This window comes from Orycteropus afer, unplaced genomic scaffold (genome assembly GCF_000298275.1).
Source record: "Orycteropus afer afer isolate SDZICR_OR568_19922 unplaced genomic scaffold, OryAfe1.0 scaffold00012, whole genome shotgun sequence".
Lineage (NCBI taxonomy): Eukaryota > Metazoa > Chordata > Mammalia > Tubulidentata > Orycteropodidae > Orycteropus > Orycteropus afer.
The window spans coordinates 15,894,855-15,907,396 of record NW_006921599.1 but is presented as its reverse complement, the minus strand read 5'-3'; the positions used below and the strand labels follow the sequence as shown (position 1 = coordinate 15,907,396).

General features: G+C 37.9%; 1 protein-coding gene across 1 annotated transcript in view; it reads right to left on the bottom strand.

Moving 5' to 3' along the window:
- RNF144B (ring finger protein 144B) overlaps positions 1–12,542 on the bottom strand; it is a 93,209-nt gene that overhangs the window by 20,631 nt on the left and 60,036 nt on the right. The window contains exon 2 of the mRNA XM_007952358.2: positions 12,140–12,200. Coding sequence (XP_007950549.1) covers positions 12,140–12,200 — 61 coding nt within the window. The remainder of the gene's footprint in view (positions 1–12,139; positions 12,201–12,542) is intronic.

Sequence of the window (12,542 nt, the reverse complement as noted above, 5' to 3'; positions counted from 1 at the left end):
TTTAATGGTATCCCACATGAACCTTAGGCTTTCTTCATTTTGTTTTGATCTTTTTTCTGATTGATCTCTTTCCAAAGAAGTATTTAGGTGTTTGTCTTCCATCTCATTAATTCTGTTTTCCATTGCATCAATTCTTCTCCTTTGCCCTTTTAATGTGATACCTATTTCTGATAATTTAGTATTAATCTTCTGGATTTCTATCTGTAGATCCAGAAACATTTCTAATTTTTCATTTATTTTGTCATTTTGTTCTTGTATTTTCTACCAAAATTCTTCTAGGGTTTTGTCTGTGTTTTCCTTGTTCATTCTCTCAATCCTTTGAAGATACCTAAATATAATTCTTTTGAACTCCTTATCAGGGAGTTCCAATGCTGCATCTTCCTCAGGGATGTGTTCTGGGTCTGTATCCTGCTCCTTTTTTCTACCACTTTATCTTGCTTCTTTGTTGGACTGTGATGGTCTGTTGTCTCAGAGACATTGTGACATTGTTGTATTTAAATCTCTGTTAACATTTTGTGAGGAGAAGCTAAGGGTGAATTAGGTTCTTCTTGGTGGTTGTTTATTGTTAGCCAGTTGGTGGAGAAGGAAGTGGTGGCTCTCACTCAGTAAGTGAAGCTGCAAAGGTGTGGTTGTAGTTGTGTTGGGTGGGAACTTTTGCTGTCTCTCACTCAGACAAAAATAACAATTGAATAACCATCAAAAAAGTAAAAGCAAATGGACAAAAAATACACCATGTAATCACACAGAACAGTAACCAAAAAAAGAAAAAAGAGGGAAAAAAAAAAAAAAAAAAAAACCACCGCAATATCTGGGGAGAGGGCAATAAGAGAAAAAGGGTGTTGTTGTTGTTGTTATGTGCCGTTGAGTCGGCCCTGACTCATAGCGACCCCTCCTTGGGTTTCCGAGGCAGTATCACTATGGAAGTAGGATTGCCCAACCTTCCTTCCAAGGAGAAAAAGGGTAGAGAAGGACAATATTGAAGAAAAAAATGGGAAAAAATACAAAAATAAAAACAAGGAACAGGGTTAACCATGAGAAATAAAAGAAATAGTTGGACCCAGGAACAGGGAAAAGAAAAAAAGCTGGAAACTAGAACCTGGGAAGAGAAGAATAAAGAATAATAATAAAAAGGACAAAAGTAATAATAATGGTAGTAGTTTTAAAACAAACTAACTAAAAAAATAAGCATAAAGCAAAAAAAAAAAAAAAAAAAGCAGGGCGGGGCAGGGTACCTAGGCTCTGTCCAAACACACAGACTGGGATGGAATTCCTGCTGACCTAGAAGGTGGATGGGAGTGAAGGATGGCCGCATCTCCATTCACCAAGAGGGTGTGGGATATAAGAGTAACAAAAGGAATGTCGCACATTTCCAGTCATCAATATCTGGAGTGTTCTTGTGGTTCCCAGCAAGTGGAGCCTGTTCTTAAGTCCCGGGAATCTGGGAGAATACTGTCACTTTAAATGTCCAATACAGTCAAACCACTTTTAAACATTCAAAACGGCTGTGCCCTCCAGACAGGCAAAAGTCCACTACTCAGCCCATCTTCCTCTTCGCTGCTTCCCCTTTTATTCCCCAGCTACAAGAGCAGTCCTCCGTGCAGTCCCTGGCTAACAAGGCTGATTTTTAGGTTAATTCTTAGGTCCTACTGCCACTCGGCAATATCCAAGCTGTCTGTGCCATCAGGATCACTGCCAGACCACAGCTCCGTATGTCTCCTTTTTCAGTGTTTTCATGCAAACTCTTCTGCTAGTTGGAGTTTAGTCCACTTCCACATACTTCCCTTCAAAGCTCAGGGGTCCAGGATTATCTTCTGTATCTGTGTTAATTGGTTCCTCTTTTCTTTGTTGGAGAGGGTCTGTTCAGTCTTTCTGCCTATTCTATCATCTTACTGGAACTCTCATAACCTCTTTAAATCTCTGATCTCAAGCTTATACTCCCAGCACATTGAAAAATGACTCTCTAAAAGTCACAATAGACATTCCTGTAGCCATATTTGGCAAATGTTTCTCAATCCAATGTATACTTGATACTCAGTTTGCAACACTATCTTCAATGTAAAAGCCACTGCTGTCTCTTTGATTTTCTTCCCACAGTCCTACAAGGCAGCCTCCTTTGCTCCTATTTAAGGATATATCCAAGACATCACCCTAGATTTCTCCCATATTTCACTTCTTTAGAGAACTCATGCATTGACTAGGCTACAACTCTCAATTTAATTTGGATTATTTCAAACATTTTCAGACCTGATCTCTAGTGATTATAACACTGTAAATTAGGCAAATGTCTATTATTCCTTCAACAAATGGCTAATTTTAGTTACTTTTTGGAGACTTTGGTCACACAATGATGAAAAATAGGGTTCCTGCTCCTGCTCAGTATAAAAAGGGATTTAAAAAAAACTAAACTCATTGCCATCAAGTTGATTCCGACTCATAGTGACCCCTACTGGGTTTCCGAGGTGGTAAATCTTTATGGAAGTAGATTGCCCTATCTTCCTTCCATGGAGTGTCTGGTGCCTTTGACGTGTCAACCTTCTGGTTAGCAGTCCATGCCTTAGGCACTGAACCACTGGAGCTCCTTATAAATAGGGAAAGACATGTTTAAAGCAAGTCTGTCAAAAAAAATCAAGGAAGCAATGTGATAAATGACAGCCTAGCCCACAAGATAACAGAAATGACATTATGAACAAATATCCTGTGACCAGCTCTTAACCATGGAGATAAGGAATACTGAATGGTTATATACAGAAAGTTTTGATTTTTTTTTTACAGTTCCTTTATTCAGACTTCCACAATTAAGTTGCCCTTTTTAATCAACTCTTAAATCAGGAAGTAAAACTTTTCCCTCCCTAATCACAGGATAAAGTTGAGAACACATACAACATGAAATGCAATGGGATTAAGTTAGAAAGAGCTAGAGTACCACATGAACAGATTTAGAAAAATAAAAAAAAATCCCTGGAGTAGCAACTCTACCAGGTGGCCAGCATTTGGAAAGTGTACAATGCAGGGGTGGGGAAGTGGGGTTTGAGGGCAGGGCAGTGGTAGAATTTTCAGCTTTCAACAGAAGACCCAGGTTTGATTCCCAGCATGCACCTCATGTGCAGCCACCACTTGATTGTGGGTGGAGGTTCGCATGCGGCTATGATGCTGAACAGATGTCAGGGGAACTTCCAGATGATCTGCGAGGAATTTGAGGGGAAGGTGAGCTCCCACAGGCTCTATGGTTTTTCTTATTATTACTGTGAATTCCATTCTACTTCCTGGCTTTTGGCTTAGGGAACACAGTTAAATAGATATAAACAAATGCACAATTATCCAAAACTTCAAGGTTGAGTTTGTTTTCCTTCAAATATCTATTCCAAAGAAGGAAGAAAGTAAACTAACACATATTCAATTAATTTCTTCTGCATCACCAGTACTGAAAGCTTTATGAAGCTTTAAGGTGGGGGTAAACGTTTGAGAAATCCAGAAATAAGAGAAACTAGAAACTTGTGTAAATCAGCCCCCCAACCCCTAAGTAACACAGATAATAAATAAGGAAGACTGAGGAAGAGTTGATGCTTTTGAGTTGTGGTGCTGGCAAAGAATGCCAAGAGTACCATGGACTGCTGAAAGAACTAACAAACCTGTCCCAGAAGAAGTGCCCTGGAATGTTTCTTAGAAGCGAGAACAACCAAACTTTGTCTCACCTACTTTGGTCATGTTGTCAGAAGGAACCATTCCCTGGAGAAGGATATCATGCTTGGTAAAGTGGAGGGTCAATGAAAAAGGGGAAGGTCCTCAACAAGATGGATTGACACAGTGGCTGCAATGATGGGCTCAGGTATGGCCAGGATCATGAGGCTGGCACAGGACCAGGCAGTGTTTCATTCTGTTGTTCATAAGGTCACTATGAGTTGGAGATGACTCAATGGCACCAAACAACAAACAACAACAAATAACACTGTCCCCAAAATTTTAATATAGATAAACTTGAGAAGTGATTCTTTGTGATATAAATATATCTGAAATAGACAAAGTCCCAGAGTTGACCTGGAATTTACTCATGAAAAGTAGAATGGATTTCTGAAGTCCCATGACTATTTGATCTGAAGACTCTGCTTGTTCATGTCAATTATGCAAGGCAGGAAATGCTATTTAAAATTATCTTCTCACTTCTGTATTCTGACAATTATTGGGAAATAGAAACATCTGAGAAAATAAAACTGCCATGAACCCTAATGACCATATCTGACCCCACTGACTGTTTTCTTTTCAGTTTTGAGAAAATAAATTTAATACCCTTGGTTCTGCTACCTGATGCCATCAGCATAATACATGTAGTGCCTGCTTTTTATCCTGTTGTATATTCTCTCAATTAACCCAACTGTTTTTTTGTTTTGTTTTGTTTTGTTTCTGCCAGCCTCCAGTATTGTGAGGCTGTGCCAAAAAAGACACAATGTGCATTTTAATTATGAGAAACACCATGCACACTGGCTAATTTAATTGTCAACAGAAATAAAACAGTGCTTTAACTTTTATGACCCAATCCATTTCTAATTACTCCAAAGTTAATTTGCTTTCTGGTATCTCTAAGAGCAAAGGTCTTCTGCAGCTAGTTAAAATGCACTTAAGCCAAACTGATTAGGATTAGCATCTGCTACAGTAAATATCCAATCAGAGGTGGCCATCATTGGGATTGCTCTCAAACTAGCTGAAGAATATTCCAGAACCAGGACTGCTCTCATGATAGCTGAAAAAAAAAATGTGGAACAGAACTTCAAATTCTCTAAGAATCCAAATTTACTGGGCCCACAGAGACTAAAGGAATCTCCAAGACTATTGCCCTGAGATAGTCTTCAAACCTTGAGGTAACTCTTTGAATCCAGATTTTTTAGAGCCATGGAGGCTGGATGAATCTCTGAAAAGATTGCCCTGAGATACTCTTCTAACCCTTAAAACAAAATCCCCTAAAGTCTTCTTAAAACCAAACAATAGCTTAGTTTAACTAGTAAAAAAAAAAATGTCTACCTTCAGCATTATGCTCTTTTAAATTTTATCTATAGGGAATCAGATTGACAACAGCAACCCCAAAGATTAGATAGGAACTTTAGGGGTCTGTGAGTTTATGTTAATGCAGGAGGAACAACTCAGAAAAGAAAGCTGAAGCATGCTTACACAACTCAAAGAACGCAATCAATATCACTGAACTGTGTGCGTTGGAACTGTAGAATTGGTGCATGTTTTGCTGTGTATATTCTCGACAACAACGAACAAAATAAATTATAAAAAAAAAAAAAAAACCTTGAGGCAAAACTAATCCCCGAAGTCACCTTTTAACTAAATAGCAGGTTAGCTCAAAAGGTAAAGAATATCACCTTTGAGTACTATGTTCTGACAAATTAATTACATGAGACTAAATGGACAACAGTTAGTCTAAAGCATACATGAGAAGTTAAAGGGAGTGAAATAACAAGAACAGAAATAATGAGAATGTTGACACAATGTAAAGTATGTAACCAATGTCACTGAATATCATGTGTAGAAATTGTTAAATGGGAGGGTGTTATGTTGTGTATATTTTCCAAAAATATAATAAAATATTAAATAATAATAACAATAATAAAAAGATAGCTGAAGACTATTCAGGTTGGAGTATTTCCAACCTTTCTGAAGGTTAGAAACAACCTTTGAGTTTATCTAGTCTAACACATGTTATATGTTATAACATGACTCAGAGAAGTTAGGAGTTTGCATTAGTCATGGTTAGTCAGTGAGAATGTGATTGATCAGGTCTTTTTCACTCCTAGGATAGAATTTTTTACACTAAAATAGGATCATGCTATTAAATGGATTTTAATTTCTACTATGAGTCGGGGCCGACTTGATGGCAAATAACAACAACAACATCACCATGAGTAGGAGCTCTGGTGCTGCAGTGGTTAAGGCACTGGGCTGCTGACCAAAAGCTCAGTAGTTAGAACCCACCAGATACTTCACAGGAAAAAGATGAGGTAGTCTGCTTCTGTAAAGATTTATAGTCTAGGAAATCCTACAAGGCAGTTCTACTCTGTCCTATAGGATCATTATGATTTGGAATTGACTCAATGACAGTGGGCTTTGTTTTTTGGTTGGTTATCACCATGAGGATCTTCTTTCTTTAAAGTGGTAGCCTAGAGCTCCTTGGAGGTGGTCAGAGAAAGTGGGATTCATGCTTTGAGTCAAAGGTGTACAATATTCAAGATAACTGATATGATACATGTTTAAAGGAATTAGCATGGTATGTCAAGTACCTAGGAGCCCTGTTGGCCCAATGATTAAAGCACATGGCTGCTAACCAGAAGGTGAAACCCACCAGCTGCTCCATGGGAGAAAAGACCTGGTAATCTGCTCCCATCAAATAAGAAACCCTATGGGACAGTGCACTCTGTCCTATAGAGTTGCTATGGGTTGGAATCAATTTTGCAACACACAATAACAACAAATATCTATACAATTTCCTGAAAATCTAGGACAATAAGGTGGAAAGATGATTAAAAATATTTGGATAAAGATGAAAAGAAAACAGAAATGATATTGATTTTTGCTGTTGTTGTTTGTTTATATAAAATAACTCACCCCAAGATATAATCTGGATCCTAGAAGATGCTTTCTTAGTTGAGTTTAGACAACTAGGAAAGAGGTAAGATTTGGTAGTGGTAGTATTACTGAACATCAACAACAATAATAGCAGTAATGATTTATTAAGTACACATTATGAGAAAGACAATTTTAACTTACTCCTTCAACAACCCTAGAATGATTAATCTATTATCTTCATCTTATAAATGAGGAAATGGAAGTCCACACAGGGAGAAGTAAACTCACTTAACACTGTGTCTCTCATTCAGGGTCCCTTTAAAATTTCGCTCTGTTCTTGTTAGGTGCCATCAAGTTGGTTTTGACTCAATTGTACTCTGTGTACAACAATCTAATGAAACACTGCCCAGCTCTATGCTATTCTCACAGTCGTTGCTATGTTTGTGTCCATTGTTGCAGCCACTGTGTCAATCCTTCTTGATGCTGGTCTTCCTCCTTTTGGCAGACCTTCTTCTTTACCAAGTGTGATGTCATTCTCCAGGGACTGGTCCCTCCAAATAACATGTCCAAAGTATGTGAGACGAAGATTTGCCATGTTCACTTCTAAGGAGCATTCTGGCTGTACTTCTCCCAAGGCAGATTTGTTCATTCTTCTGGCAATCCATGGTACATTTCATATTCTCCGCCAACACAATAATTCAAACATCAATCAAAATCTCACCCTACCTGCTGACAGACAAATTTAAGTCTTTTCTAGCAAACACTTCACTCTTTCACAAGGAAGTTAAAACATCTAGAAGGTATTTTAAAACTAGTCAACAAACAACACAAACATAATTAGTATCATTAAACTGTACATGTGAAGATTGTTGAAGGACCAAATGTTTTATTACATATATACTTACCACAATTAACAATGATTAAAAAAAAAAACAAAAAAAAACCACTGGTCAACAAGAAAGAACTGGCTGGTGAAGTAGAGGAAGCATGAAGCTGAGGAGAAAGTGTTATCATCTGAAAGCACAGAATTGTTTAGGAAGGAAACCCTAGACTTAGTCACACATTTACCATGAAACACAAGAAAAGCAGGCTCAAAAACTAAGGGGAAAAAAATAGCCACCAAAGATAAGAATGGGCTTGTGACCAGTAACCATGAAAAGGAAGATGACTAAGAGATGAGAGGTATTGAAAAAAAAAAGTAAAATACTGACAAGTATTCCACAGTCTTCAAAAGAACAAAAAACACTAAAAGAAACCAAACAACTACCCAGGGAGCTTGGTGAAGATAATCTTTAATGCTCAGATACTTTAAATAATGGGGTAGGAGCATTTAACCAAGAACAAATTGAAAAAGATCAAGATGAAATTCTAAGAACCATAATATAAATGTTAAGACTCTGAATAAAAGGGGGACTGTGAAAAATCCTGAGAACAAAAGGGCTTTCTAAGAAAGAGGGAGCCATAGCTTGAAGCAGCAGTTGGAATTGTACTTGGCACATGACAGATACTCATAGACAGACAGTACAGAAATAAGTACGTATCGAATACACAAATGAATGATGTAGGGTTAACCTAACAATGGGAAAACAAATTCTGATTTATATGAAGGAGAACAACACGACCTTTGAACCATTTATAAGTGTTCCTAATCACTACACGGGTTCCCGGGAGGGACAAGCGTTTTGCTCTTGTCTATCAACCAAAAGGTTGGTGGTTGGAACACACACAGAACACCACAGAAGAAAGGCCTTGTGATTGACTTCTGCAAAGATTACATCCAAGAAAACACTATGGAGCTCATTTCTACTCTACAACACATGGGGTTGCCAAGAGTTGGAATCAACTCAACAGTAAGGGATTTGGTTTATTGTTCTTGGTTTTTAAAACTACTAAGGAAGGTTGGGGAATCTACTTCCGTAGTGATACCACTTCGGAAACCCAAGAAGGGGTCACTATGAGTCGGGTCCAACTCGATGGCACATAACAATAACAACAACATGGTAATACAAATATAAACTCACTGCTGTTGAGTCCAATCAGACTCATAGCGACCCCTCCTTGGGTTTCCAAGGGGGTATCACTATGGAAGTAGATTGCCCCATCTTCCTTCTGAGGAGTGGCTGGTAGGCTGGAACTGCCAGCCTTCTGGTTAGCAGTCAAATGCCTTAGGCACTACGCCACCAGAGCTCCCACAAATATCCAGGAACAGAAAAATTAACCTGCTAAGGAATTGAAGCCAACTTGCAGTTGCAGTGGTGTAGTGCCTAAGGCATTTGACTCCTAACCAGAAGGCTGGCGGTTCAAACCCACCAGCCACTCCTCAAAAGGAAGGCTGGGCAATCTATTTCCATAGTGATATTGCCTGGGAAACCCGAGGAGGGGTCACTATGAGTTGGATCCGATTTGACGGCAGTGCATTTGGTTTTTTTTTTTTTTTTTTGCAGTTGCAGTAAGTAAAACAAGGTCACGTAAACAGGTAAAGTGCTTAAGAACTAGAGATGGATAAACTTAACCTATTGAAAAAAATAGATTCTGAAAATAAGAGACAAACAAAATTCTAGCATTAATCATCAGACACTTGCTTTTAGAACCATTAGAAAGTATTGCAGTGATCATTAACACATGTTAAACTTAGCACTGCCTTTTTTCTCTGTTAATACTGGAAGACTGACACAGAAAGGGAAAGCCACGAATAAAGCAGTAACCAATGGAAAACTCAGACAGATGGAAAGTGGATTCCTAGATTAACCAACCAATGCCAAATGGTGTTTCTCTGTTTTGTGAAAGCAGAGTGATGATTTGGGCCCATTCCTATTCACAATACTTTTCCTCCCTTTAAACATTTACATGAAGATAATGACATAAAGGCAAGCTTATCAAATATGTAAGTAATATAAAGCAGAGGGCAATTACCACACAGACTGAAGACAGAGAAAAGAACTTGATAGGCATTAAGAATTAGGCAAAACTAAGATTTTTATAACTAAGGTATAGGTCTGTCTCTAATAGGATTCTACATTTTTCCAGAGAAACAACAATCTCTACAATTTAGCCAAGGAGTTATTTCTTCTGTCACTTAGTCATTTATTCCATTCACAATATTAAAACTAGTTGCCATTGAGTAGATTACAATTCATGGTGACCCCATGTGTGTCAGAGTAAGCTGTGCTCCCATAGGGCCATCAATAGTTGACTTTTTAGAAGTAGATCACCAGAACTTTCTTCCAAGGTACCTCTGGGTAGACTCAAACCTCCCACCTTTGGGTTGGCAGCTGAACACAAACTGTTTGTATCCCTATTCCCTTATAAACAGATCCACATATAATGTTATCATGACGTAAAGCTCAAAGTCACCAGCTGGTAATAGGAAGATAGGAAATGTAAAAATAAAATACACAATTTAGATAAGATTATCTCAATTAAGTAAATTCTATTATGAAGCACTATATTACCTTATTCTTATTCTAAAAATTATTCTTACTTGGAATTTTCCAAAAATAATTGATATTTATAATGGATGGTGACAAAGAATTACATGATTACAAATTACCTTTGAAAATCACCAAAGACAGAAATGTCTCTGTGCCTCAGTTTCCTTTTATATAAAAAGGGGAAGTAAAATTGGGGCTAAATAGTCTCCAAATTTAATATGCTTCAACAGTTTATGGCAGCAAAATGTCTCACTAAATTTTTATTTAAATTATAGAGTTTAAATTTGTTTATAGAAAACAAAACTTAGACACAGTCTATGGGAACCTAGGCAAGTCTCATCCTCTACAATTCTCAGTTTCTTCATCTATAAAACAAGAATTATAAAACCATCATCTATTCATGGAACCTAAACCACGAGTTCATGAACCCAGCCTAAACATGACTGCAACCAGACTGAATATATTATCATGTCTAACAAAGAAATAAACAGGGGTGACTACTAAAGGAATATCAAAAAGTCCAACTCACAAAGCAAACTTTGGTGATATTTATCCAAAGCACCATGTAGGAAAGAAAAGTCTTGACCCATGACTTTCCCATGTGTCCCTCACCCATGTCAAGGCTATTCCTACAGAAAAGGTAGATATGATCGATCACTTCATGTGTATTCCAGTCCCACTGACAGCAAGACAATCATACCATATATTTAAAAATGAGGATTTTACTGAAGAATGTTATGATTACTTCATCTTAGAAAAAAAAAAAAGAATAAAATACTGTATATGCTTTTTTCTACTTTTAAGCTGTCAGTGTTTTTATTGCCAACAAATGCTAATATTTTGAACAGTGTCTGAGACATGGGAAACACTCAATAAGTTGCTGTTGTTTTTCATTTTTTTAGAAGAACTGTGGTGAAAACATACAGAAGAAGACCACTGGCATGTATTCAACCATTTCTACATAACTTTAGATTTATTAATCCATTTAATCCTCATCTCGAATCTAAGGTATACATATAACCAAACCTATTGCCATTGAGTGGATTCTGACTTATAACAACCCTGTAGGACAGAGTAGAACTACTGCATAGGGTTTCCAAGGCTGTAAACTTTATGGAAGCAGACTGTCACAGCTTTCTCCTGTGGAGCAGCTTGTGGGTTAGAATCACCAAGCTTTTGGTGGGCAGCCAAGCAGTTTAACCACTGCACTATAAGGGTTCCATCTCCTATGGTATACGGATTATTATTATCCCCATTTTACAGATGAAGCAATTGAGGTGCAGATAATTTAAGGAACTTTCCCATCAACAAAGACAAGTGGTGGATGCCTACAAATTCAAACCAGGCTTTTAGCCACCATTTTAAGAATAAATTGAAATTTTCTATTCCACAGTGAGAACCAATCCACAAAAACATCTGAATTCCTCAAAATATTAAACTTTGACTAATTAAAAAAGACATTTGAGCTAATAATTGTTGTTGTTAGGCATCATAGACTTGATTCCAAATCATAGCAACTCCCTGGAACTGCCCCATTGGGTTTTCTAGGCTGTGGTCTTTTGGGAAGTAGATCTCCAGGTCATTCTCCTGTGGAGCCACTGGGTGGGTTCCAACTGCCAAGTTGTGGCTGGCAGCCAAGCATTTAACCTTTGTGCCATGGGTGCTCCCTAAGCTAATAATTATGTCCTCTAAAATGTAAACAATTGGAATAAGTCCTGCTTCTGATGGATGTGGCAGCAGGAGTGGAAGGCAGCTGGATATTACGGGACAGGAGAGGTGCACTTGGGAGAAGCAGTTAGTAGCTGAGAGCTTAGCTGCTGTGCAACCAGGGCTCCTTAACTTCTTTTGTTTTATTGTTATTGTAAAACCAACCTTTTTTCTTTTTTTTTTTTAAAGAACTCTTTCACATGAGCCAAATTAAAAAGACATAAGAGCCAACAGAGGGAAAATTCTATTTCCTGCTAGTCTGCATTTTTTCTGGCTGTGGATAGCTGACATTTTATGTTGCAATTAAAGCTTTCTCCTTCCAGGGTGTCCTTGTGGCTTTGTTGACAGCCCACAGCTGTCTTAATCTTCCACGCAGGTCAGTGTAAAGATGACACATGTGAAACCACATTAACCATCAGGATAAAAAGGAGAGTGCATACCTCGTTCAAATTTTAACCGCTGATAAAGCTGAAACTGATCCACAGGTACCAAACAGGCAATCTGAAACCAGAGACATTAGAAAGATAAGATTTCAATAATCATACAGCTCTTTTAGGATTTACATCATACAGCTTTTAGGATTTCTCTTTCTTACTTGGCTTATTATGTCCTCTTTATACCAGTGTTTTGCAAAATTTTCTTTTGTCTCCATGTTCTGATTCTGTAGCAATACACAGCAATTCCCAAATTATCCCTATTCCCCTGCCATGGCTGGGAATCACTACTCAAGACTCCAGTCACAGAACCAATTGATCTCCTTCCATTCTTTTACTAGTGGGCACCAAGACCAGGGAAGAAAGGCTGGTGATGGACTCTGAAAAATCAGCCACTAAAAATCCTATA